The sequence below is a fragment of the Lipophrys pholis genome, assembly GCF_963383615.2.
Source record: "Lipophrys pholis genome assembly, chromosome: 9".
NCBI lineage: Eukaryota > Metazoa > Chordata > Actinopteri > Blenniiformes > Blenniidae > Lipophrys > Lipophrys pholis.
The window spans coordinates 27993249-28017747 of NC_137639.1; the positions used below are offsets into that span (position 1 = coordinate 27993249).

The 24499-nt window shown below is 43.0% G+C and overlaps 1 protein-coding gene across 2 annotated transcripts; it reads left to right on the forward strand.

The window, feature by feature from the left end:
- The first annotated feature begins 1551 nt into the window (after positions 1-1551).
- Positions 1552-23463, forward strand: tmod4 (tropomodulin 4 (muscle)). Of its 2 annotated transcripts, none has more exons than XM_080470891.1 (10): positions 1552-1803; positions 12235-12411; positions 12736-12892; positions 14333-14452; positions 18942-19034; positions 19121-19251; positions 20221-20328; positions 21026-21169; positions 21699-21843; positions 23006-23463. In XM_080470891.1, exons 2-10 carry the CDS (start codon positions 12310-12312, stop codon positions 23026-23028), a joined length of 1023 nt encoding a protein of 340 aa, XP_080327017.1. In that variant the 5' UTR covers positions 1552-1803; positions 12235-12309; the 3' UTR covers positions 23029-23463. The 2 variants fall into 2 exon arrangements, with proteins under 2 accessions (XP_080327017.1, XP_080327018.1); XM_080470892.1 differs by having other exon boundaries at positions 1802-2032.
- The last annotated feature ends 1036 nt before the right edge of the window (positions 23464-24499 follow it).

Below are 24499 nucleotides of genomic sequence, written 5' to 3' on the forward strand. Positions count from 1 at the left end.
GCTGCAGGGGACATTTTTTGTTTCCGCTGTATTTTGGAAGTTTTATTAAAATTAGCATCATGTTGAGATTGTAGTCGTTTTCTGTATTAAATGTTTGTTTTTGTGAAAGAAGAGACATTTTCATCAGGTATAGTCTCCGCCACAACAACGTAAAAACTTCAAAATTTTAATTTAAAGGCTATTCTGGCACTATTTTACCAATCCAGCCCACCTGAGATCACCAGTCACCAGTAGAATGAATCTCAGGCTCCAAGTGAAATGGTTCATTTTGAAGCCAAATATCTCACACGGTGTGTAAAAAATCTTTTCTCCAACTTCAATGATGGATTATTTTAATAGAATTCAATGAAAACGCTTTGCAGAGATTTATCATGGCAGCGATGCAGTGTTTCCTAACGTTCCCACCTCCGCCCTCCGACGGCTCCACGGTGATTATAAAGATCTTCCTCATTAATCCGGCTCCTTCATACCTCGGTGAACTCCTGGAAACATACACATCTTCCTGTACATTCAGTCCCATCCTCCTCTTCTCCTCCCCTCTTCACACTCAACAAACTCCTGCGGGACAGTTAACACCAACCAGAGCAGCAGGTATCTCTGATGTTTGTTGGACTGTTAAAACCAAAAAAAATACAAACTCATGAAGACCAAACCTGCAAGCTGGATCTTCTATTACAATCTTTTAGTGCAGCAGTGTCCAACGTAAGGCCAGTGGGCTAAAACCGGCTCACAAGAGGTTCCAATCCGGCCAAACCACCAAGTAAGTTGAAAGGATTTCAAATAAAACAGATTTTTTCAAAAAAATTCTTAAGAGTTTTGGACACGACACTGAGAGCCGAGCTGAGACATCGACGCCGCCATGAAAGAGAGCAAACGAGCATTAGCGTCAAAGCCATGCTGCCAGGGTGTAAAAATACCCATAATGCAACAGCTATTTTGTTTGTACATTTCACTGTATTTTGCACCGGAGGGGTTTCATTCAAAATTGACTTTATGTCGAGATTGTTGTCATTTTCCAGAGTAATTGTTTGGTTTTGTGAAAACGTATATATATTTTTTTAATCACAACAAAAAAAAAAAAGAACTTTAAAATTTAAATTGTGTGGTTATTATGGCACTATTTTACCAGTCCGGCCCACTCCAGATAAAATGCATGCTCGTGATAAAACGGGAACTTTATCAAGATTTGATTATTACCCCTCATTTAATCTAAAATTAGTTAAAATAAAACAGGCAAAAATATATCTTATTTTAAACACCAAATCAAAATGAAAAGTTTCCTCCTCTGGTTAATGTGGAAGTTTAACGCTGTTTAACTGGATTCTGCACGTGTGACTTCAGGCCACTAGATGTCAGGATGCCTCCTCCGGTCTCGCTTCACTTTTAATTGAATTTCTGATGAGTTCATGTCTCACTTCTTCTTCCCCCCCCCCCCCCCCCCCCCCCCCCCCCACACACACACACACACTCCACCCCCCCCCCCCCACCCCCCCCAGCCGCCCCCCCCCCCCCCCCCCCCCATCTGTCACACAGCCAAAATAATAAAACGCTGACTTCTCAAAGTGCTGTCGGTGCGCCTGTCTCAGCACACACACACACACACACACACACACACACACACACACACACACACACACACACACACACACACACACACACACACACACACACACACACGAGAACCAAAGAGAGGGAGGAGAGGGGGCAGTAAGAGAGTGATAGGAGGGGTAGGAGGAGGAGGAGGGGGGCAGTTTGTCTAACTGCAGGCTGGTCGAGGGGCTTCAGCACTGCGCTCCTGTGAAGGTAAGTGTGCGGCTGCTTTCTGGTGTGTCTGTGTTTCCTTCACCTGAACCATTCATATACGTCTTTGTGTTTTTTTTGGGGGGGGGGAATTCTTGGTACCTTTAACCAGCCCCCCTCCCCCCTCACACCCCCCCTCCCCTCTCTCACTCTCACCTCCTGTGTGAGTTTGTGGGGCAAAGTTGCAGCAGGACTAAAGGACACAACTGTTTTAAAAACTTTGTGTTTGGAGGTGAAATGAATGTGTGAATTTATCAGTGTGGCATGTGGGGGGGTTGAACCATCCACCGGCTGTCCTGGGGTGGGTGGTGGGGGTTGGAGTTTGGAGTTTGTGGATAAAGTTTACCCCCCCCCCCCCCCTTCCTGTCAGGATCCATCACTGCTTGATATCTGTACATCAGTCTGTTTTCAAGTCTCCCGGTCTCCTGCAAACATTCCCACTTTTTGAAAGTCTCCCAGACAAGTTCTTCTTCTTCTTCTATGGTGGGGCCTGGAAATGTTTCTGGAGGAGCAACCCAAGCCGGGGAGGATTCACACGGCAGGAAGGAGCCGACTTGTGAAGCTAAAATTAATCTGAGGGCTGATTTGGAATGTTTCACTTGGGCGGTAAGACGTGGAGACGATGACCTGCGGCTCGGTGACAAGTCCCGCTGGCGGGCGGAGGACTTGGCCGGGTCGATCCAAAGAAGAAAAAAAGAACCCAGCAAATCTCTCATCCGACTTCTGTTACAGAAAATTATCCTCCTTCCAGAAGACGTGACTCCAGGGTTTATTTCGGCCCCTGTGTGGAGACAAACGCCCCCGACACAGAAGCCGGGGCGCAAATCATTTTGGGACATTTACGAGCGCGTAACCTTTGTCACTATGAAATCTAAACCCCAGTAATCTTCTTTTACTTAGACGAGATCCAGTGACTCCTCGCGGTGCTTTCTGAGCTACTGGAGCTCCTTCAAGCTCCTCTCAGCGTCTTCTCCAAGTCACTTCTTCTTCTTTCTTTCCTTCTTTCTTTCTTTTTTTAAAACTAAATTAGTGGAAGTGGAAGCCCTGAACGACCTGCTGCTGCTCACGCGAGCAGGAAGTCGACAGATGGCCGGAGAAACGGCGTCGCAGCGTGCGATCGCCGCAGTGTTGGAGGAGAGTTTTGGACCGTGGCGCCCGCGGACTTTGTGCAGAAATGAAACGGTTACACGCTTCATGTTGACTCCTTTTAAGGACAATCAGTCGCATGTTTTCAGTAATTCTGCCTGATTGGACTTTTGGATCTACAACTGAGGCCTCGCACCAGTAGTGCAGCTCTTGTTGGAGGTTGATGAGAAAATCAGTTTTTTAATTAAATATCACAAAAGATAAACTTTGATTAATCAGCCGTCGCGGCAGCTTCATGCACAACGATGTGAAAGTAAAAATATCAAAGAATGAAAACAATAGAATAACTGAAGAGTCGTATCCACGTTTTGCCCCTGAAGCTGGTGTGTGACCTGTTTTCTGCAATTATTTAAATGACTGTTTACTGATGAATTAGAACAGTGGGAAGAATCGTTACTCAGAGTCTAAATATTCATTTTAGGGCCTGACGTTACTTGAAATGAAGCCAAAAAGTCAATTTATTTGATATTAACTACGATGCAGTGTACTAGATGCTATTATTCTTGTGAATTTAGACTTTTTTTTTTTCATCTGTGCAATATGAACGTTTATCGTTCCCATCAGGATCATCTTGCTTAAGTAAGCTCCTGATTGGTCTAAAGTTTGTTAATCAGACACGAGGGAGACCCAATAAGAAATGACTGTAAATAAGCTTTGGAACGCCGAGTAAATGTAATGATGGCAGACTTAAATAGGCTGTGATGTAAAAACACAACGGTTGTAAATAAGTAAAGTTATCTTTGATGTAAAAACACAGAAAAGTTAGAGTCATTGTGCTGAGAACAGGAGTGTTAATTTAAAGTTTTACTTTGTCGTGGCGCGGAGTGTACGTGATGAAAATGTCTACAATCTCAACATGAAGCCAGTTTTAATGGTGTAAAACAATGAAAACTTCAAGTACAACTGTTGCATTCTGGGTGTTTTTACACGCCGACAGCGCGGGGAAAGTTTGGTAACTTTCATGGCAGCATCACTGATATCTCGGCTCGGGTCTCAGCGTTGTGTTGTGTCGCTTCTCTCAGGAAATTTGTTTAAAAAAAATGATGTTTTCAATGAAATCTGAACCATTTGCTCGGTGGTCTTTCTGGATTGGAGCCTCTCGCAGGCCCATTTTGGCCCACGGGCCTTATGTTTGTCCTGTTAGACTTCAAGCTAAAGTTTTATCATAAAGCACTGAAAACTGCATCTCATACGTTCTTCAATTGCGCCTCACGTTATCGTCCCAATGCGGACGGTTGGGCGTGTTGAAAAGCTTCAGCCGGTTGAGTCCAGTTTTCCGAACGGCCCCTTCAGGTTGGAGCAGTAATGAAGAAGCTGTTAAGAGACTCATCTGACGCCTCGCGGTTTGTTCCAGAAGGGAAAAACAACTGACCTCATGGGCCCGTTTTGGTGTTTCTATCAGACACGAAGTGACCCGGCGCCAGTTGAAAGTTGGTTACCGGCGGTGAAACTCCTGTTGAACGCGGGCAGGTGGAGGTGGAGGGGATGTTTTGAGGGTTTGACTGGAAAAAGAAGCATCTGGAGCCAGCTGGTGGAGACAGGCGACAGCCAGCCACCAGATTGTTCCGTTTCCTATGGAAACCCTGCTGGGACTGCATGAGCACACACACACACACACACACACACACACACACACACACACACACACACACACACACACACACACACACACACACACACACACACACACACACACACACACACACACACACACACACACACAGAAACACACTGTGGTCACATGGTTACTGGTAACTTTTTAGCTTCACGTGCGACAGCGTCCAGCCCAAATGAGACGTGTTCTTCGTTCCTTCTAATTGGCGTGCTGCTGGCATGCAATTGTCTGAGCCGTCGCTCTAAGCTCAAGTGTCAGAAAACAGCCGTGCGTTTAGCTCAACAATGAGCGGGGCTCAAAGGCTCGACTGCGGGCAAATCACATGAGCCGTGTTTGGACAGGGCAGCGGGTCGCCGCGACTCCTTAAGTCACGCGTGTCAAATGCAGCAGAAAGTGAACATGTCTGTGCCACACTGGCAGATTCACCGTGGAAATGCTGAGTTTTTTTTAAAAAGTACAAATATATTCAAACAAACCTAAATGTTTTCCTGTAACTGATTGAAGGTTCATGGTCGTTCAAACCAGCTAATTGATACGAGTTTTCAGAATTTTTAACAATTTTTATAGGATTAGTCAAGTTTGCAACGGGGATCCAGCTTCATTTTGTGCTTCTAGTTGAATTTCTTTTTGCCATCTGGTCCTTAAAGAGATGAAATAGTTGAAATTTAAAACTGTTTCACATTTGGCAGCAGCAAAAACGTCACATACTAATTTAAAGTGTCCATATTGGACACTGGATATATCTTTTTTTTAAAGATATTTTTTTCAAGCTGTGTGAATATTACTTATGCTTCATGTTAGTCATCACAGTACCAGTATAAACAATGCTTAGAGTTTAATTCACTACTTAAACATGGAACGATCAATATCAATAGTCAGGATTCCGCAAAGATGCAGTGCTCTGCTCAAGGACACATCAGCTCGGAGAATATTAGATGAATAAACAAGAGCATTTTCCTCGAAGGGTCAGTATGAGTTTTGAGTTTGGCCTCTGGGCGGCAGTATCGAGCCACACTAATACCAGGATTAGGCCCCGTTCACGCCATGTTTTTGAGTGAAAAACAAAATCGTTCAATGCGTTTAAATGACCGCTTACAGGACAACGGTGCTTGAAGCCACCGAAAACACAACTTTTTGAAAACAGCACTTGAGGCGGAACTTTTTGAAAACACTCCGATTCTGTCGGAGTGTTTTCTGAGAGGCTGCTTCTGCTCGTGCGCACCACGACTTTAGTAGCTCGTTGTTGTGCACATGCTCAGTAGATGGACAATTTATAGTGGATTGTTCTGTGCTGGATGTGTGTGTGGTTTCCAAACAAAAACGAACAGCGCCAACTCGTGGCCTGGCATGCTAATGACATCGTTTTTGGCGTTTCTACCGTTGCCGTGGAAACATTGTTTACAAAATGTTTGCCGTGTAACCATGAAACTTTTCTGAATCAAAACTGCATAAAGTACATCAGATGCAATAATCCAGTTTTTCCTTTTTTCTTCCCAGAATCAGAATCAGACATACTTTATTAATCCCTGAGGGAATTTCTTCATTATCCCTATTTCAGAACCATCTGTGAATTTTTTGTTTTCAGCTCAGGATTAACCTGGTTTGTTATCTTCAGTAGCAGTTTCTCAGCTTTTCTACTGTATTTTACTATTTGTAGATTAAATCCTGTCTTGTTGTTTTTTTGAGGATATTTTGCTGGCTCTCTCAAATACGGTCATAATTAAGGTTCGTTGTATTGTAGCAGCATTCTGTTTTACAATAGTGACACCTAGTGGTCCCAGATGGTATGTTTTAACTCAACTGTCACGATAAAAAAAGGCTTTTTTGATCAAAACCGTCAATCTGTTCTTTGAGCTGCAGCCGCCGACCCGTCATCCTTCAAAGTGCCGCCATCTTCCTCGACACTCGGCGGTGTGATCCAATGTTAGTGTCATTGGATTTACACATTAGAGCCACGCAGCATTGACGAGAAAGCGTCAGAGCAGGAACTTGTTTTAACAGGTGCCTTCAGTTGTCTAAAGATGTCTGGCAGTGCTCGTGTGCTATGTCCCTGCCAGGCTCCACATTTAAATGCTTCACATAAGTTGGCCGACCAAGAAGTCCTAATACAGGTGGTGAATTTGTTTTAGCTCACAAGACCTGGGATGTTCAGTTGTTTCTGTGCATGTAGAGTATTTTTTATTTAATCTAAAACTTATATCATCTTGATCATTCAGCAGAATGAGATGAAGCTGGCCAGGGTGTCATATTAAAGGCTATTATGTGATGTGTTGCTGTACATCTTTTAAAAAAAAAAGTACAGTCATCCAACTTGCTTCAGCTTCTTTAGTCTTGCAGTACAAGTTTACAACACTAGAGGGTGTAATGAGTTACTTACAGAAGTGGCAAGAAGAATAGTTACTACAGCAGGGGTGGCAATCACATTTTATTACAGGGGCCACGTTCAGCCCAATTTCATCTTGAGTGGATAAAATATCCTTTAAATTCAAACTTTAAAACTTTTTCTTGATTGTGGCGGCGAGTACGCGTGATCAAAATGTCTACATTTTCACAAAACTAAACAGCTACTAATGAAAACAACGACAATCTCAACATAAAACTAATTTTCATGAAACTTTCTGGTGCAAAATTCCGTGAAAAGTAAAAAAAAAAACTTCAACTTCAAAAACTGTTTTGAAGCTAATTCTAGTTAGCTTGCTTTCATGGCAGCATCGCCGATATCTCAGCTCGGGCCTCAGTATTGTGTTGTTTTCCGTTTCTCTTAAGAAAATTGTTTGTTCGGCCCACAAGCCTTATGTTTGACACCACTGTACTGAAATTTAAAAGTGACTCAACACTGCCACCCAGTGTACAATAAATGCGTAACTTTATTTTTACAGCGATTGTTATTGTCAGAATTATGGAAAAATTCAGCTTTTCTTTTCTTTTTCTTTTTTTTAGGTCACAGCGACCAAATATGACAACAAAATATTAAATATTTCAGATGAAAATTTAGAAGTAAAAGTGAGTTTCAGGAATTTATTGATGTTAATGCAAAGAGAAAATATGCTCATAGTTGCACACAATTATTTATACTGAATTAATTTATGTAATAATAAAGTATTCCAAATAAATGAATGCAATCAGCCAGACTCAATACCTCACAAAATATAATACATGTATTAGGGTATGAGAAAAATACCCACAACATAAATGAATCAACAAAATTTGCAGTGAACAAATTCAAGGTCAGGCTCGGATCGTTATTTGAACTCACACCCTTGCAATGCTCCTTAAAATACTCCCCTTACGAGGCAAAGACACTAAAAACAGAGACACACATTCCAGTATTATGTTGCACCGAGGAGGATACGAGCAAACAAACACCGTTGCTGCTGCAGAGTTTGTGTGAAGAGAGAATTGCTGATTTTATGAGTGTTTGATCCATTCAGGGATACTCTCAGAACTGCAGCGTTAATAAACCACAGAAAAACAACGTCTTAGATGCACGGAAACCGCGTGAGGCACAACGTAGTAACACGACTCTCAGGAGCTATTACAAGCTGATAGAAAAAAACAAACAAAACAAACACAAAACAACCGTCTGCTAAATGAGATCGAACACGGACACGTAAAGCCGCTGACTCACGTTCATGTTGACATTAACGGGATAGACTCTGACCGGTGGCGTTGGACGTCCTGCTGACATATGGTGTCGTAACAGACGCGCCATGAGGCATAAGACCCGTGTCCTAATCCTGTGCGTGAGGTCGTTGCTAACTTTCTCTATTTGTGAGATTTCAGCACAAATTCACGTCGAGTTCTCCATGACGTGCTGAAGCTGCTTAAATGGTTACGATTATGAAGTTTGTGGAACATTTTCAGTTTTTGTTTTTTTTTGTTTGTTAATTTTGTAAATGGAAAACCAATGTAGAGCTGCAGAGCTTCGGCGTCGGCTCCCAGTTGCTTAAGCCCAACAGTTACTATTTCACTAAGCTCCTGTTTACTGGAAGACAAGCGGCTCATCGATCCTGATTACCTGTCAAATCGGTTCTCAGGAGTCATTTTCTGCACATTAAACTCGTATAACTGAGAATCTTGTGAATTCTGAAGGTAGTTGAGTGTGTTAAATACCGAAAGTGTTTTCTGTGCTGTAATTTCAAAGAAATTCAGAATCCACATGTTTGGGTTAACCCTATGTGTCAATGTCACAAATCAGCCATAACATTATGACCACCTACCAAACGTGATTGCAACAGCTTTGACCCGTTAACACACGAACTGTCCCGACTAACTCCATCAGAACGAACATTGGTCATGGTCTCGTTGGTCCAAAAACATTGTATTCAAAGTTTATTGCGCCAAATCCAGCTTTTTCCTTGATTTTCCTCCATTTGAATATTGGATCATAGGAGCTGCATTCAGAATCTGCTGTGTCTGTGTGAGCTGGACTGGTCCCGCCCACACATGCCCATCTTGGGGAGAGGAGGAAGTACTTCCTCTCGTGGTGCCATGTGCCAGAGCAGAGCTGCCTAATTGTGGGAGGGTCAAAAGGAGGAGCCTACCTTGATTGGGATTGGCTAAACCCCCGATGACACTATATAGGGTTTGATTTCTGATTGGCTGGTTGGAGCAACACACTTTTTAAAAACTGAAACAAGCCATGGAGAGAGAGGACAGACTGTCTTCACTCAGGCGTCATTCCAGGAGGTATGGGGACGATTAATACTGTTGGAAAACCTTTAGAAAGAGAATTTTGCATAATATGACCCCTTTAACCTGAGCAGCAGTTTGAACTCCAGTAGCTCACCCACTGAATCCACTCGGCCAGCCTTTGTTTCCCTTCGTCATTGGTTCATTGCTTTTCCTACCACTTTTTCTTGACACTGACCCCTGCAGACTGTGAACACCCAACAAAACCTGCAGCTCCGGAGACGTTCTGACCCAGTTTATTGTAAAACCCGCTCAGTTTTTTCCTGCTTGAAATCAACTTCCAATTTCAAAACAACAAAGAGATACTTCGTGCTTCTGACTTTATCCATCGGTGGTCCTAATGTTTTGGCTGATCCGTGTCGACTGATAAACTGACCCTGAATCGTTCGTGGCTGAATGAAAGCACGTTGCTGGACCTGAGCTCCGATGGCTTTTCTTCTCTGTCCAAGTTGGGGGAAAAATTGGCCTGAAAATGAAAACACGAATCAGAGCGCTGCATTACTCATACTCTGACAGAATTACTGTACACGTACCACGACCCAACGTCTGAGGCCTTTTTTCTGTGCCCTGCAAACATTCTGTTATTATGTTCGTGTGCCAGTGGCTTCTGATCGCAGGACACTTTCGGCAGGTCACTACTGTATGAGTTTGTCAATGATAAATAAGGGATTGCACTTTCCACTCTTCTCTCCTCTCATTCTGCTATTCTTAGTCGCTGTGTGGTGAGCTAAGGGTTTAAAGTTACAACGACCCTCCTCCTCCTCCTCCTCTCTTTTTCTTCCTCTCTTTCACTCCTCTCCCTCTCTCGGCTCACTTTGCATCAGTGGATCTTCGTTGGCCTCTGATTTGAGGTGAAATTGAAGATTAAAGTGTTTTAGCACATTTATCCAGACTCCAGGAAATGTGTCTATTATTACCATCATTGCATTAATGGAGCATTCAGGATGGGGAGGCTGATAAGCTGGACGTTGGATCATTGAGATGTTTGCCCCGGACAGTGGTTGAAATGTGTGGCGGGGGGGGGCAGGGGGGACACCCGGCGGTCCCTGACGGGCTCCAGGAGGTTCCCAGGTGAATTAAGGTCACAGCAGCTATTCGTTTACTTAAATACACCATGGAGAGGTTTGACGGATGGATATTTTAATCAGACGGGACCTATTCATTAATCTTCTCCGTTAACTGTGCCAGAACTGTCATGTACACTGTAAAAAATAAAGGTAATGCGACCTCAAATAACCGTTAACAAACATAAGAAAGAGAAGGGCAACATGTATGTGGAGTTCCTGATTAGTGAGATTTACACCCCGTTTACACGACAATGCTTCTCATGAAAATACATCATTTTTTGGAATCTTCATTTCAGAAAAGTGTTCACAGAGCAACATTTCGAAAATGATGTAGTTCGCATGTTGGGCCACGAGTTGGCGCTGTTGGTTGTTTTTACACACATGCAACAAAACTATACACTTTAAACATTAACAATGGGAGAACATGGATATTCTCGTGGACAGACCAAGCAGGATTGTTATTACAGTGACTTTCAAAATAAAACTAAGTCCAGGAGAATATGGACTGGAAGTCATGACACAGGAGGAAACATTGTTCTGATGGTCTCGACTGAGCATGTGCTACGACTTACTATGAACTACTACTTACTATGGCTGTGGTGCACCTGCATCGTAGCAACGTTTCGGCCATCTTACATGGAGATTGGAGCCCGAATACTTTCAAAAAGTTGTGTTTTTCTTCATTTCCACGGAGTCAGTGTGTTCTCAAAAGGTTCCACCTTGGGAGCCGATTTTACATTTTTAGTGGCTCCGAGCACCGTTTTTATGAAAACAAACCCCCATAACACAACGAAAGTTTTATGTTTTCACTTGAAAACGTTGTCGTGTGAACGGAGCTGAACTTTTTACTTTTAGATTTAATCGAAAAGTTAAGGGTTTTTGTGATACCTTGAGGACATTTTAACTTGTCAATATTTTTCTTTCTTTCCTTTTGGCATTGATTGTATAATATAATGAGATAATGCAAATTTTAATAAGACATTTAACTCATTAGAGTACGTTTACACTGTGTTCCCGGCAGCCACGGCAGCCCCGTTTCAGGCCACCGTGGACAAAACGGGATGGACGTGAGACAACGCAGGGGGACGGGATGGGCAAACGTAACAGGTCGTGATGGCCGTGGTGCCGTGCCAGATTTTTAAACTGTCAAAAAATTTGCCACGGCGTGAATGAGAAACTTAGTAGGCCGTAACATGACCGTCACAAAATGTGGTAGCACGTAATTGGCCGTGATAGAACTCGGAGGCGGTCCGTAGTGAGACGGGAAGCTTTACAGGAAGTGATGTTTACGGCGCATTCTATCACGATTGTTTCACGGTTGCTTCACGTTCTATCACGTCGCGTCGCGCTTCTTCACGGTTCTCACGGTGCAGTTACGATGTATGGTAGCCGTTTCATCGTGGCTTATCCCAGCGTTTGACGGTTTGTAGACCCGACGCGTTGCGGCTTGCCACGGCGCGCACGGTCTGGGAGGAAGCCGACTCCGGGTCCGGAGGGGAGTTTCATTGGAGTCTGAGCAATTAGCGACAGAACACCTTCTACAAGCTCTGACACCAAAAAAGAAATCCAGAGGTATGTATGCACCCAGCAGAAGTCTCAGGATACAATGATTGTCTTCACTTTTGGTGGTTCTTCGGGGCATAAACGTGTTTCCAAATTTTCCGGCGTCCATATTTCCTCCGTAGAAAGTCTTGACAGAACGTGAAGAACGTGAAGAACGTGCCACGCCTTCCTCAGAATTCCCCAAAATCCCACGGCGCACTACGTTTCAGGCAAACGGGGCTGCCGGGGACACAGTGTAAACGTACCTTTAGTCTCAGATCTCAAGGTGTTTTTTTTTGTATGCAGTAACATGACTCCGTGTGACTCTCTCATGGTTTGTTTGTTTTTCTCTTCTCTCCTCTTTGCCTGCAGTGCCTTCTCGCCCGGGGGTGTGTCGTGGTGTGTGTGCGTGAGTGTGTGTGCGTGTGAGTCGGAGCCTCAGGAGCCATGTCGGACCCCAGGAACATCGACGAGGATGCCATCCTCAAGGGCCTCAGTCCCGAGGAGCTGGATCAGCTGGAGTCCGAGCTGCAGGAGCTGGACCCCGAGGTACAAACTCACACTGAGTCTGTCTTTGAAAAAGAAAAACAAACTACGACTGACGCACTGACTCCTCTATCACATGACTTTGTGAGGTTCACGCATTGATTTGCATGAAGTTGTTGAGTCAGTTTTGCACTATGTAACATCATAAAGGTAAAATTCACTTAGACTTTGACTGATTTCCTCACACATTGCTCACATGAGAAACGTTGGAAACTCAAGAAGTGCTGTTACAACTGTGGATAAAGCCGTAAAAGACCCTTCCACTGGCCTTTTAACGGCGGTGTGACAGCTGCGTCAGTGTTGATGTCAGGCCTGCTGTTCTCCCAGAATGCCATGCTGCCAGCTGGCTACCGGCAGCGGGACCAGACGAAGAAGACCCCGACGGGGCCGTACGACCGCGACGCCCTGATGCAGCACCTGGAGAAGCAGGCGCTGGAGTTCCCGGACAGGGACGACCTGGTGCCCTTCACTGGGGAGAAGAAAGGTGGGTTGGGGGGGGGGGGGGGGGGTTGCACTGAATATCAGCTACTTATATAGATTCTCCTGAGGGTGTCTTGACATCATAATGTAGAAAAGATTAAATATAATATGATACGATATGACATAATACAATATGATATGATACAAAACAGTACAATATAATACAATGAAATACAATATCATGCTATATGGTATGAAACAATATAATAAAATATATGATACATTACGATATGGTACCATAAAATATAATACAACACGATACAATACAATATGATACTGTGATACAATACAATATACAATATGATATGATACAATACAATATCGTATGATACAATATGATACCGTATGATACCATACGATATGATGCAAAAAAAATCTGATACAATATGAAACTACAAAATACGATATAATACATTCCAGTAGAAACACTCTACACGTTAAGACCTGACAGTGTAGTTCAGATGCTTTACAGTCATATTGTCTAACGTGAGAGCTTCAATAATCATTTTCTGAAGCTAATTTAAAAACGGTAACGGACATTTGTGCTTTTGTTCACCAAGCGTAACATGTAAATTGTGCAAATGTAGGTTTTTTTTCACCACAACGTTCACAAAAACGGATTCACACAATCATGCATTTGTCATCATTAACGATACGTCACTATATACAGTAGTGTTGCTTGTTACTGCTGCGTAACATCAGCACGTCGTTTGATAATAATTGGAGACTGTATATAGTTCAGAAACATGGAATTGAGACGCTTCAGCTTCAATTCCTGCACGTCTCAAACCTCCACAGTCTCATTTGTCCTCCTTTCCCGGTGAAGCTGTACAGTCGTCCCCTCAGACGCCTCACTGCTCAGTCACACTGTTCTCAGGTCTGTGTGGGGTTTTATGCACCTCACTGACTTTCTCGGCCATTTCCACTCTGTTCTGAACAGGCCGACATGCTTCGACCTCCGCCGGGAAATGACTCGTTCTGTAGCTCCGAATCCAATCCACAGAAACTAATAGGACAGCGGATACGTCTGTGCTCCGGCTGGAATTAGTTTTTAGGAATGAAATAGCAAATGGGACTGAGCGGGGGGAAAAAAACGAAACTTTTAGAAAACACAGTGAGGGTTCAGTGGAAAACTGAGTGTATTAGAGCTGCTCTGTAAATCTGTGATAAACCCTGTTTTGGGAAACATGATCCTAAGCCATCTTCCTCTAATGTATTGGTTGAGACATTCTGACTGCAGAACCTCGTTAAAAATAAAGAACAAAAACCCCCGGGAACGTCAGACAAATGCAATAAAAAGCTTCTGCAAGACCTTTCACACTTTCTCACAATCATTTTTTTCTGTCTATCCCTGCATCTCTTTTTTTTATTACTACTATGTGCATTTGAGTCTTAATCCGTCTGGTTTGTGCTTTTTCTTTTCTTTTTTCCCCCTCCCCTACAGGAAAGGCTTTTGTGCCCAAGAAACCAGAAGATCTGCCGGGACACGAGCAGGTGATGCTGGAGCCGGAGCTGGAGGAGGCCCTGAAGAACGCCACGGACGCAGAGATGTGCGATATCGCAGGTTAGAACAACACTGAACTTCATGTTCTGGAGGACGTTATGAAGAAAATGAAGAATGAAACTTATACAGGAACTTCTAAGCTGCAGGGGTGGCAAACACATTTTAGTTCCGGGGCCACATACAGTCCAATTTCATCTTGGGTGGATCGCATCAGCTAAATAGAGCAATAATAACCTTTAAATTTAACATTTTTCTTTATTGTGGCACAGAGTATACGTGATGAAAACAATCCCTGTCAAAAGTCACTGCAATCTCAACATAAAGCAAATTTTAATGAAACTTGCTGGTGCAAAATACAGTGAAATGTCTAAAAAACTCCTCCTATGGCTGTTGCATTATGGGGTTTTTTTCTTCAAACTCCCCCTGACAGCATGTCTTTGAGGCTAATGCTAATTTAGCTGGCTTTCATTGCAGCGTCACTGAATTCTCAGCTTGAGTCTCACTGTTGTGCCGTTTCCACTTCTCTTGTGAAATTTGTTGAAAAAACGATGTTTTCTATTAATTTAACTATTTTTTACAATTTTCTTGGTACTTTGGGTGAATTGGAGCCTCTTGCAGGTCGGTTTTGATTCAGGGCCCTTTTGTTTGGATCCCCGCAGCAGCTTGCAAAAAAATATTTTAATGTGAGGAATGTAAAGAAGCTTGACGCTCTTATTATTCCCAATACTATCACTTACAGAATCCTTTTTTTGAAGAAACATTAGCTTTTAACCATCATTTAACGTAATCATAAGTCTGAAAATCTGAAGTGCAACATGCACAACACTTTTAGGATTTATGTCAAATCTTATATAGACTTTTATACACATATATAAAGTTAAATCCACTAACTATCATTTTGCTGCAGATTTGGATGCAGCAGCTGGTAACAAGGAAATATTGAGGTGCAAAAAAACAGATAATATTGTTGCTAGTAATACTATCAAAATACAGAAGAATAAAAGTTTTTTGTGTTTTATTTTTTATGTTTTTAAGTGCAACTGCATGAACAAGGTGTTTTAACTTGAGCTTCATCAGATTTGGTGCACAAATGGGGAAACGGAAGAAATAGAGCATGATCGGCAGAAAATAAAAAGGTGATTATTGAAGCCAAAATCAAGGGAGAGGGGTTCATTTTTAAAACAAATATTTGCGAGGGTGTATTTTTCCCCTATCGCCATCTGTTCTCGTGCTGCTCCCGACCAGCAGATGTTTATTAACTCATAACAACATTGGCAGCGTGGCCTGGCCCGGCGGTTTTCATCACGGGGGCTCCGGCCCACATTCTCCCACTGTATTGCCGCGACCCGTCGTGTCGCCGCCATTAGATTCAAGCTGCTTCTATCAACACGGCGACAGCTCCGCAGTCCCAGGCCAGCAGACGTGGCCGGACACATGATGGAGTCTAATTCCCCATGCTCAGCAACACAGGGAAAAATAAGCCTGGCCCCGGGCCACCAGCGGGAGGGTGGAGTGGGAGGGTGGAGTGGGAGTGGGCGACAACCGATATACTGTATCTGTTTAAAAGAGGCCGGCGTGAAGAAGCTGTGTTTTGGAGATAAAGCAGCACATTTTTCCATGTTTCCACTCGGTTAGTTAACCAACAGTGAGTCGTCTGAGAGAAACGTGTCGTATATTTAACATCTGGGGAGGGAGCTCTGAGGTTCACTTGGCGTGTTGACGCACCCGAGAGAAGAAGAGATTCATACGGTTGTATGATTTGCGAGAGAAGCAGCAATAAAGTTCAGCAACGGAGAAGTTCAAGCGTTTAACGGCGGCACCGTTCACCCATGAGAACGTATCGGAGTTAAAACGGAAAACGTTCGTGTGAGCGTTCGTTTCCATGGCGACAACACTGGAAGCCACTGAAAACTCAACGTTTTGAAAGTGCTCCGTCTCCGCGGTAACGGGGGAAAACGTGACTTTTCTAAAACTCTGCTACTGCGGATGTTCACCACGCGCGTCGTAAACAGTTGTTCTGCACATGCTCACTAGACGGACAATAAGAATAATGTTTTCTCCGTGGTGTCGTGACTCCATATTCTCTTGGGATTTGGGAGTTTTATTTTGACAGTCACCAGAATAACAATCCAACTTGGTCGAGTATGTCTGTGTACTCTCATTGTTAATGTTTATGGCGTATTGTTCTCTGCATGTATGTGTGTATGGTTTCATTACAAAAACAAACAACAGCATCCACTAGTGGCCTAATATGCTAATTACATTGTTTTCAATGTTTCTGCTGGTGCCGTAAACGGACATTGTTTTCAAAACGTTACCGTGTAATTGCAAAACGTCTCTGAAATGACAAAAACAACAAAAAAAAAGTTTTCACTTGATTGTCTTAATTGGACATAATTAAAGTTTTCATACGAATCATCAGCGTACAAACGATCGCGATTCAGAGTATGACACCTCTGACCAAACAGGTTCGACTTCAAGAATTCAACAGGATCTGTAATTTGTCTCCTGGATGATTTTTAATGCTCCAAAGGATGACGCTTTAAATTGAACATGAAACCGGTATGTTTTATTGGGTGTGATCCTCTGAACCCCCCCCCCCCCCCCCCCCGACCAGTGGAACAGACGGGCAGGCATCCGGAAAGGCCGAGTGGGCGGGTGGGGTTTGTCAGAGCACCGTTTTGACCCTGGATGAAGTCCAGAGGGGGATTAAGCCTCAGTTAGCCCCTGTCATTCTTTTGTTAGAGCTTTTTGGCAAAGACACTTAAAATTGTGATGAATAGCCGGACTGAGCCGAGCCAACAAGTCAAAACGCCGCTAAATTTAGCTTTTCTGTTTCCTGCCGTCGAGTTCGTCCACTCAGAGCTACTGTAGGTTTCTCTCATGGACAAACTGGATGTTAATGGATGGTAGCTCTCCCTACAACGCCCTTCCCCACCTCTATCACCCCAAGTCCACCCCCTCACCCCCCCCCACCCCGGTGGAAGGCAGCTGTCCCTCCGGTCTCCCGCTCCTCACAAGGCCCTTCCCATGGTTCCCCGGGTAAACGAGAGGAAGGGGTGGGGGGTGGGGGGGGGTTGCTGCTGTCACAGCAGTTGGCTTGTGACACAGTTTGGTGCTGGCAAATTAAAAGAGCAGAAATCCAACCGGTCTGCCCCCTTGTGGGTACAAAGTGGAAATGCAGGAGAAGCCATTGGTTAATTAAAATCAATATGTGTCTTTAGTTCAGTGATAGTGTTGTTTTTTGTTTTTTGTTTTTTGTTTTTGCATTGCTTGCATTACCTACACTCATTTTCATGTGTTTCATGGTTTCTGAAACTCCAAGGGCTGGATGGGCTCGGGTAAAAGGCCACAAGCGGCCCCCCAGGTCTGATGTAAAATAATTATTAATGTACAGTTTTGAGGATTACGGTGAGAAATTAAAATCAATCATATATTGTGTGCCTTTCTGTAGTTATCAATTAAACCAGGGGTGTCAAACTTAAAATATGTAAATTAAGCTTTAAGTTGTTTTGTTTTTTGTGGCCACAGGGTATATGTGTTGAAAAGGTCGATATTCTCCCAAACTCCAAACTAAATGACTACAATCTCAACATAAAGCCAAGTTTAATGAAACCTCCTGGTGCAAAATACAATAAAATGCCCCAAATAACATCTCTTGTAGCTGTTGCATTATGCATGTTTTTACAAACTCTAAAAACTTGAATCCCTTGTGCAGCAGAAAGGCAAAAAACGAGCAAAGTCTACAACTTGCAATGACTTCCTTGTAAACAGTGGGCAGCTGAAAACACACTTGTTGTATTACATGTGATACAACTTGCAAAAATGCAGAAGATGAGATAAATATTTACTATTCAGAAGCTGTTCTTGGCAAAAAGAAAAAGTGCAGAATATGTATATGTAAATTACACAATAAACTTTCCATCTATCTGTCAGTCAATAATTCAATAGAATAATTTACATGTAAAAATCAATATTTTCAATGACGTCAAATGGTGAAGGTGTAAATTTCCCATCAGCAAGAATTAAATGCAGGATTATTTTCATCGCTGACTCTTGTTTTTTCAGGGTCAGATACAAAGAATTTGCTCCAAAACACACTCTGGATCTTCATAAACACTCAGTTGTGTGGTCTTTGAACGCAGCATCAGCTAGAATAACAGTGGAAAAGTCGGAGGTCCGCAGCTTGACCCTGAAACTTTGGCGTTGTCACTCACGTGGGGAGCTCTGGAAGCTGTGAGATTAAAAGAGAGTGACTGAGGACAAACAACTCTATCCTTATCTCAACAAACACACACACACACACACACACACACATTATATATATACATAAACACAGAATGTGGAAACGCCTCTGTTTTGGGTTTTGGACTCAAAAACCGAGGTGGTTCAGTTTGTCTTCACGTGATCAAGCTACAACACGGGAAATGAAAATAAACATGACAAGCAGGGAGTGATGGCAAGAGTCCAAAATCTGATCCCACTCACATGTTAAAGACGAATTTTCTGTTCGAGTCGCCTCTGCAATGTGGATTTATTGTGCTTGCAGCGATCCTGGGGATGTACACGCTGATGAGTAACAAGCAGTACTACGACGCTCTGGGCTGCCACGGCAAGATCGCCAACACAGAGGGCATCAACAGTACGTGTGAACCAGACAATCCCTTTACCGCTGTATTCACCTGCGGCCGCTTCGCGTCCTCAGCCGTGGTGTTCTGTGTCCTCCAGGCGTCGTGAAAGCAGATCCCTTCAAGATGTTCCCAGAGGAGCCGCCGAACTCCACCAACGTGGAGGAAACCCTGGAGAGGATCCACAACAACGACAGCAGCCTGACGGAAGCCAACCTCAACAACATCAAGGCAAAGCTCCAGTCAACTTAACAGAAAAACAGACGTAGACTGTTGCCTTTAATATATGATAGGCGATCACTGAAAAACTCAACATCTTCACACAACATTTATATGGAGAAAATGCTGCTTAAAAATCCAAAAATGATCAAGATGACACACATTTTGCCATTTTAAACTGAAAATATGAAATTGATCCCTGTGGCAGATTGTGTACTAATACTAAGTATGACTATCCAACAATATAGTACCTATCTGACACAAAGCAGCTAAAATATGTCCCGCTAGATTAATGAACTTACGTCCATTTGATCTCTTCCCTTTTAAAAGTTGCATTATCCAGCTTTTCAACACTTTCACATGATCTCGTTTGTCTAAAAATGTTCTATTCAAAGTTGACTTCCCCAAATCCAGCTTTTCCTTGATTTTCCTCCCATTTCAATATTGGATCATAGGAGCTGCATTCAGAATCTGCTGTGTCTGTGTGAGCTGGACTGGCTCCGGCCACACATGCCCATCCTGGGAGGAGGAGGAAGTACTTCCTCTCGTGGTGCCATGTGCCAGAGCAGAACTGCCTATTTGTGGGAGGAGTCAAAGGGAGGGCCTACCTTGATTGAGATTGGCTAAACCCCCGATGACACTATATCGGGTTTGATTTCTGATTGGCTGGTTGGAGCAACACACTTTTTTAAAACTGAAACAAGGCAGGGAGCGAGAGGACAGACTTTCTTCACTTCTGGGGCGTCAGTCCTGTTATGGGGACGATTATTACTGTTGGAAAACCTTTAGAAAGTGAATTTTTCATAACATGACCTTTAAAGGGTTGAAAATACCCCCCCATAATTCTAAAAATCTCTGAGCCACATAGTTCTACTTCTTGGCAGGATTAGATGATTTATATTTGCTGTCTCATCAGTTAGAACTTAAAAAGTTCACACCTGTGAGCCCGCTCAAGGTTTCCGCCTTCGTCTCTCCTCGCAGGACATTCCCATCCCAACGCTGAAGGAGATCTTCGAAGCGATGAAGGGAAACTCTCACGTGGAATCTCTGAGCATCGCTGCCACCCGCAGCAACGACCCCGTGGCCTATGTGAGTACGCTGGACCCTTGTATGTGTGTTATCTTTCATTTTTATCTGCTTTAATTGAAGCAGCCACCCCAGAGGATCAGGTAGCTCTTATAGTTTGCTCTTGTTGCATCTCTGCAGTCGTCATATTTAAGGCCGGTCAAAAGTGGTCAAAGTCACTGAAAATGGAACTTTTTGAAAACGGCCCCCAAACTGGAACTTCTCAAAAACGCTCTGATTCAATAGAAACAAGGGGAAAATGCAATTTTCTGGAACTGCTCTATCCCCATGGAAACGGGGGGAATGCAATTTTTTTGTTGCATTCGCACCACAGCCGTAGGAAATAGTTGTTCTGCACGTGCTCAGTAGATCTACAACAAGAACAATGTTGTCCTCGGGAGTTTCATGACTCCCAGTCCAAATCCTCCTGGGACTTGGTAGTTTTATTTTGACATTCGCCATAATAACAATCCAACTTTGTCGTCTGTCCATAAGAATCTCTGTGTTGTTCTATTGTTCATGTTTCTAGCATATTGTTCTTTTTAAATCCACTATCTCTCTGAAAGTAGCTCATGAATAGCTCCATTGATCAAAACACCCAGAATCCTGATTATAAAAAGATAAATAGAGTGGAACTGGCAGTAGTTTCAATGACCTAATAGCAGCGTGACGGTATAAAAAGTGGATTTGAGTCGGTGTGTTGCTGTGTCCGTGTCCTCAGGCATGTGCGGAGATGCTGCAGGAGAACACCAGCTTGCAGAGTCTTAATATCGAATCCAACTTCATCACTTCAGACGGCATGATGGCCATCGTGAAAGCTATGGCGAGCAACGCCACGCTGGTGGAGCTCAAGATCGACAACCAGGTTAGAAACAAACACACCAGATTATCCCTCAGAACAATGTTCCGGGCGTACGACACAGCTCTCATTGTCACGGGTTCATATGGAGCAAGAAAGTTCATGTTTGAGGAACTTATTCCTCCAACAATGAAAAACACGGACGTGAGCTTCCATATACAACAACACAGCAACATTGTCTATGTATTTGTATTTTTGTATGTATTAACCTTTTGATTTACAGCTTTTCCATAGCTGAGAAAATGTAGGCTTCTTTCATCTAAACAGCCAATAAAGTCATTACAAAGTGAATCAGTGAGGAATATAACTTCTTCTGTAGTTGATAGATTCTTTCTATATGTCTTTGTTTGGTTGTTTGTTTAATTATACTTCCCATTCTGCCCCTTGAAGTTTAATGATGCTCTGGCGTGTATGTAAAATAATTTTTTTTTTTTTACATATGTACCGTACAGATTTAGTTTAGTTTGTAAAAAAGAACTTTGTCACAAAGTCAAAATAATTTCTGAATAGCATGCTTCTCCTCCCGCTGCTACAGAGGCAGAAGCTGGGCGATTCAGTCGAGATGGAAATTGCCAACATGTTGGAGAACAATTCCAACATCCTCAAGTTCGGCTACCACTTCACCCAGCAGGGTCCCCGCGCCAGAGCCGCCATGTACATCACACGAAACAACGACATGCGTAAGAAACACGTCGCCGAGTTCTTAACGAGCAGGTTTTTAAAAACCAAACACACGCGGATGACGTGATGGGGTTTCCGATGAGTGGTAGGAAGTGAGAGCTCACGTTTTGTGGTTTTAACAGTGATCCTGCTGGATTTTTGCTGGTTTACGCTTCCCCACAGCTGATTTGAATGTAATCCCAATAAAGTCTCTGTAAGTCTCTCAGATTGTTTAAATCCGCCACAGGTGAGGTTCATCAAAACAACCATGATGTTACCTACCAGCAGGTTCTTCTACACTAAAAAGACTTTAAATGGGACATTTTGATTGACAGTGGACAGACGAGGGACGGAGCTTGTCCCCCCAAAAAAACAATTCAGAGAAGAACTTTTTTTTTTATGTCTCTGATGCCAATCATCAGTAATATTTATATATTTTAAAAAAAAACAACAACAATAAAAGCTGTGTTAATAATATATTTATTTTACTTCTGTTACCAATCTGACCGCAAACAAACGTGAAAGCTACATCATCAGTAAGATTTAGACTTTCGTCACGTTACTTCACCTCTATAGTACATTTTCACCGTCTCAAAGAACCTTACACCATTAGACCCTGTTTACATGACGTTTCTTGTGAAAACCCATTGTTTTTGTGTTTTCCTTTTAGAAAAGGGTCAGGTTTACAGAGCAACAATTTGTATACAATGTCCGTTTACACAGAAACGGGAGAAACAGTGAAAACAATGTAGTTAGAATGTCGGGCCGTCTCCATGTAAAGGGGGAAAACAACTTTTATGAAACTGGGCAACTACACGTGCGCTCTCTGACCATATTAGATCGTTCTTCTGCACATGCTCAGTAGACGGAAAATAAGAACAACGTTTCCTCCATCGTGTCATGACTCCAAGTCCATATTCTCCCGGGACTATTAATGTTTGTAGCATATTGATCTCTGCTGCATGTGTTTGTGGTTTCATTACAAAAACAACCAACAGCACCCTCTAGTGGTCTAACGTTAAAACTTCATCGTTTTCAGTGTTCGTGTTGACATATTTTTCAAAACTTTGCCGTGTAAGATTTAAACTTTTCTGAAACGATGCAGTTTCACTTGAAATGCTGTCGTGTAAACGAGGCCTTTAAAATCAACTTTACTTTTTTTTTTTTTTACGTTTCCTGCAGTTCGTCAGCAGAGATTAAGATGAAGCTGAGGTGCAAAAAGAAGAAGAAAAACTTCAGCCCGTCTTCGCAGACCCAATGACAACCTCATGCCGGCTTCACCACCGTTAAACCCCGGAGCCAACCCCCACCCCCCCACCCCACCCCCACTTCAAATTAACCCGCCTCATTTGTGCAAACCACAACTAACATCCAATCGTTCAGCCGTTTCATTTCATTTACTGCAGCGAACTTTGTGTAGACTGCTGGATTCATCATAAAGGCATGTATAGGTCACCAGCCAAACGTGAGGTGTCGTTTTTGTTGTGCTTTTTAGTTTGTGCATCACCACCATCATCCCAAACAAACGTTTTAACTCTATCCATCCATTTGTTTTGTTTTTTTCTCAATGTGGTGCTACATGGTATGTGCGAAGGACAAAAATCTGTAAATACTTTAAATAAAAATATATATTCAATTACTATTTGTAAATGTTTGACAAGTTCAGTTGTATTGCTCATTTGTGTAAAAGCAGCGCACACGTTGAATCACTCAGCCTTAACGACCCCATAATAAACACATGGAACCAATAGAGGAGCACACATTCAACATTTTCCTGCCATTTTGCACACTTACTATATGTTTTTTAACACAGAACTGGTGCGGTTTTGATACAGAAGCAGATAAAAATATATTCGAGATGCTATTTCAATACAAAGTTTTAAAACTTCATGTTTTTGTGAGAATTTAGGTTTATAGCTCTCCTAGCTCATAGCGTGAAGGTTCCCAGTTGCAGTCGGAAGGTTTGCATGTTCTCCCACGACTCAAGTTGTGTGACTATCGTCTATATTTAGAGGCATTGGTAGCGGGCTTACAGGATTTTATATCAAGAGTGATGCAGATGTTTCACACATGACATGTTCAAAACGCTGAAAAATGCAGTACAAAAAAAAAAAATGCATTCTTGACATTTTACATGGAGGGTGTTAAATGATAACATCCAACTGGAATTCATATATAAACTGCAGCTTTTATGGAAGAAGAAGCCCGCATGTGAAAAGTTACGGCACTTTAATCCCTTGAAGTCTCCTCTGATCCACTGACTTCCCCCTAAAGACCCCAGTTATTTTTACCCCCCCTCCCCCTCCCCCGCACGCTGACGCAGAACCGAACCGGGCTCAGCTTGAGTTACCTTGTTCCCGATATAGGAAGGAGCTTAAAGTTTGCTGCGCCCATGTGCGGCCCGGCGGAGATTTACGAGCAGAAACAGCTGCTAACCTCGGAGGATTTTGACGGCATTGCCCGGGTTCCTGCCCTCCACGTCTTCTAACCCCATTTCTTCATTTCTTCAAGGCCTCTCTTTGCTTAATGTCAAGTCTGGCGAGATTTTGTAGATTTCCCAAAAGGTCACGATTTAAAGGCTGACATGTGGAGTCTTGAAGTGATTTGTTTCCCTTTGATCGTTCACAAGTGTATTTTGGGATGCTCTCATCGGGTGCCACGAATGCTGCGGCAGAT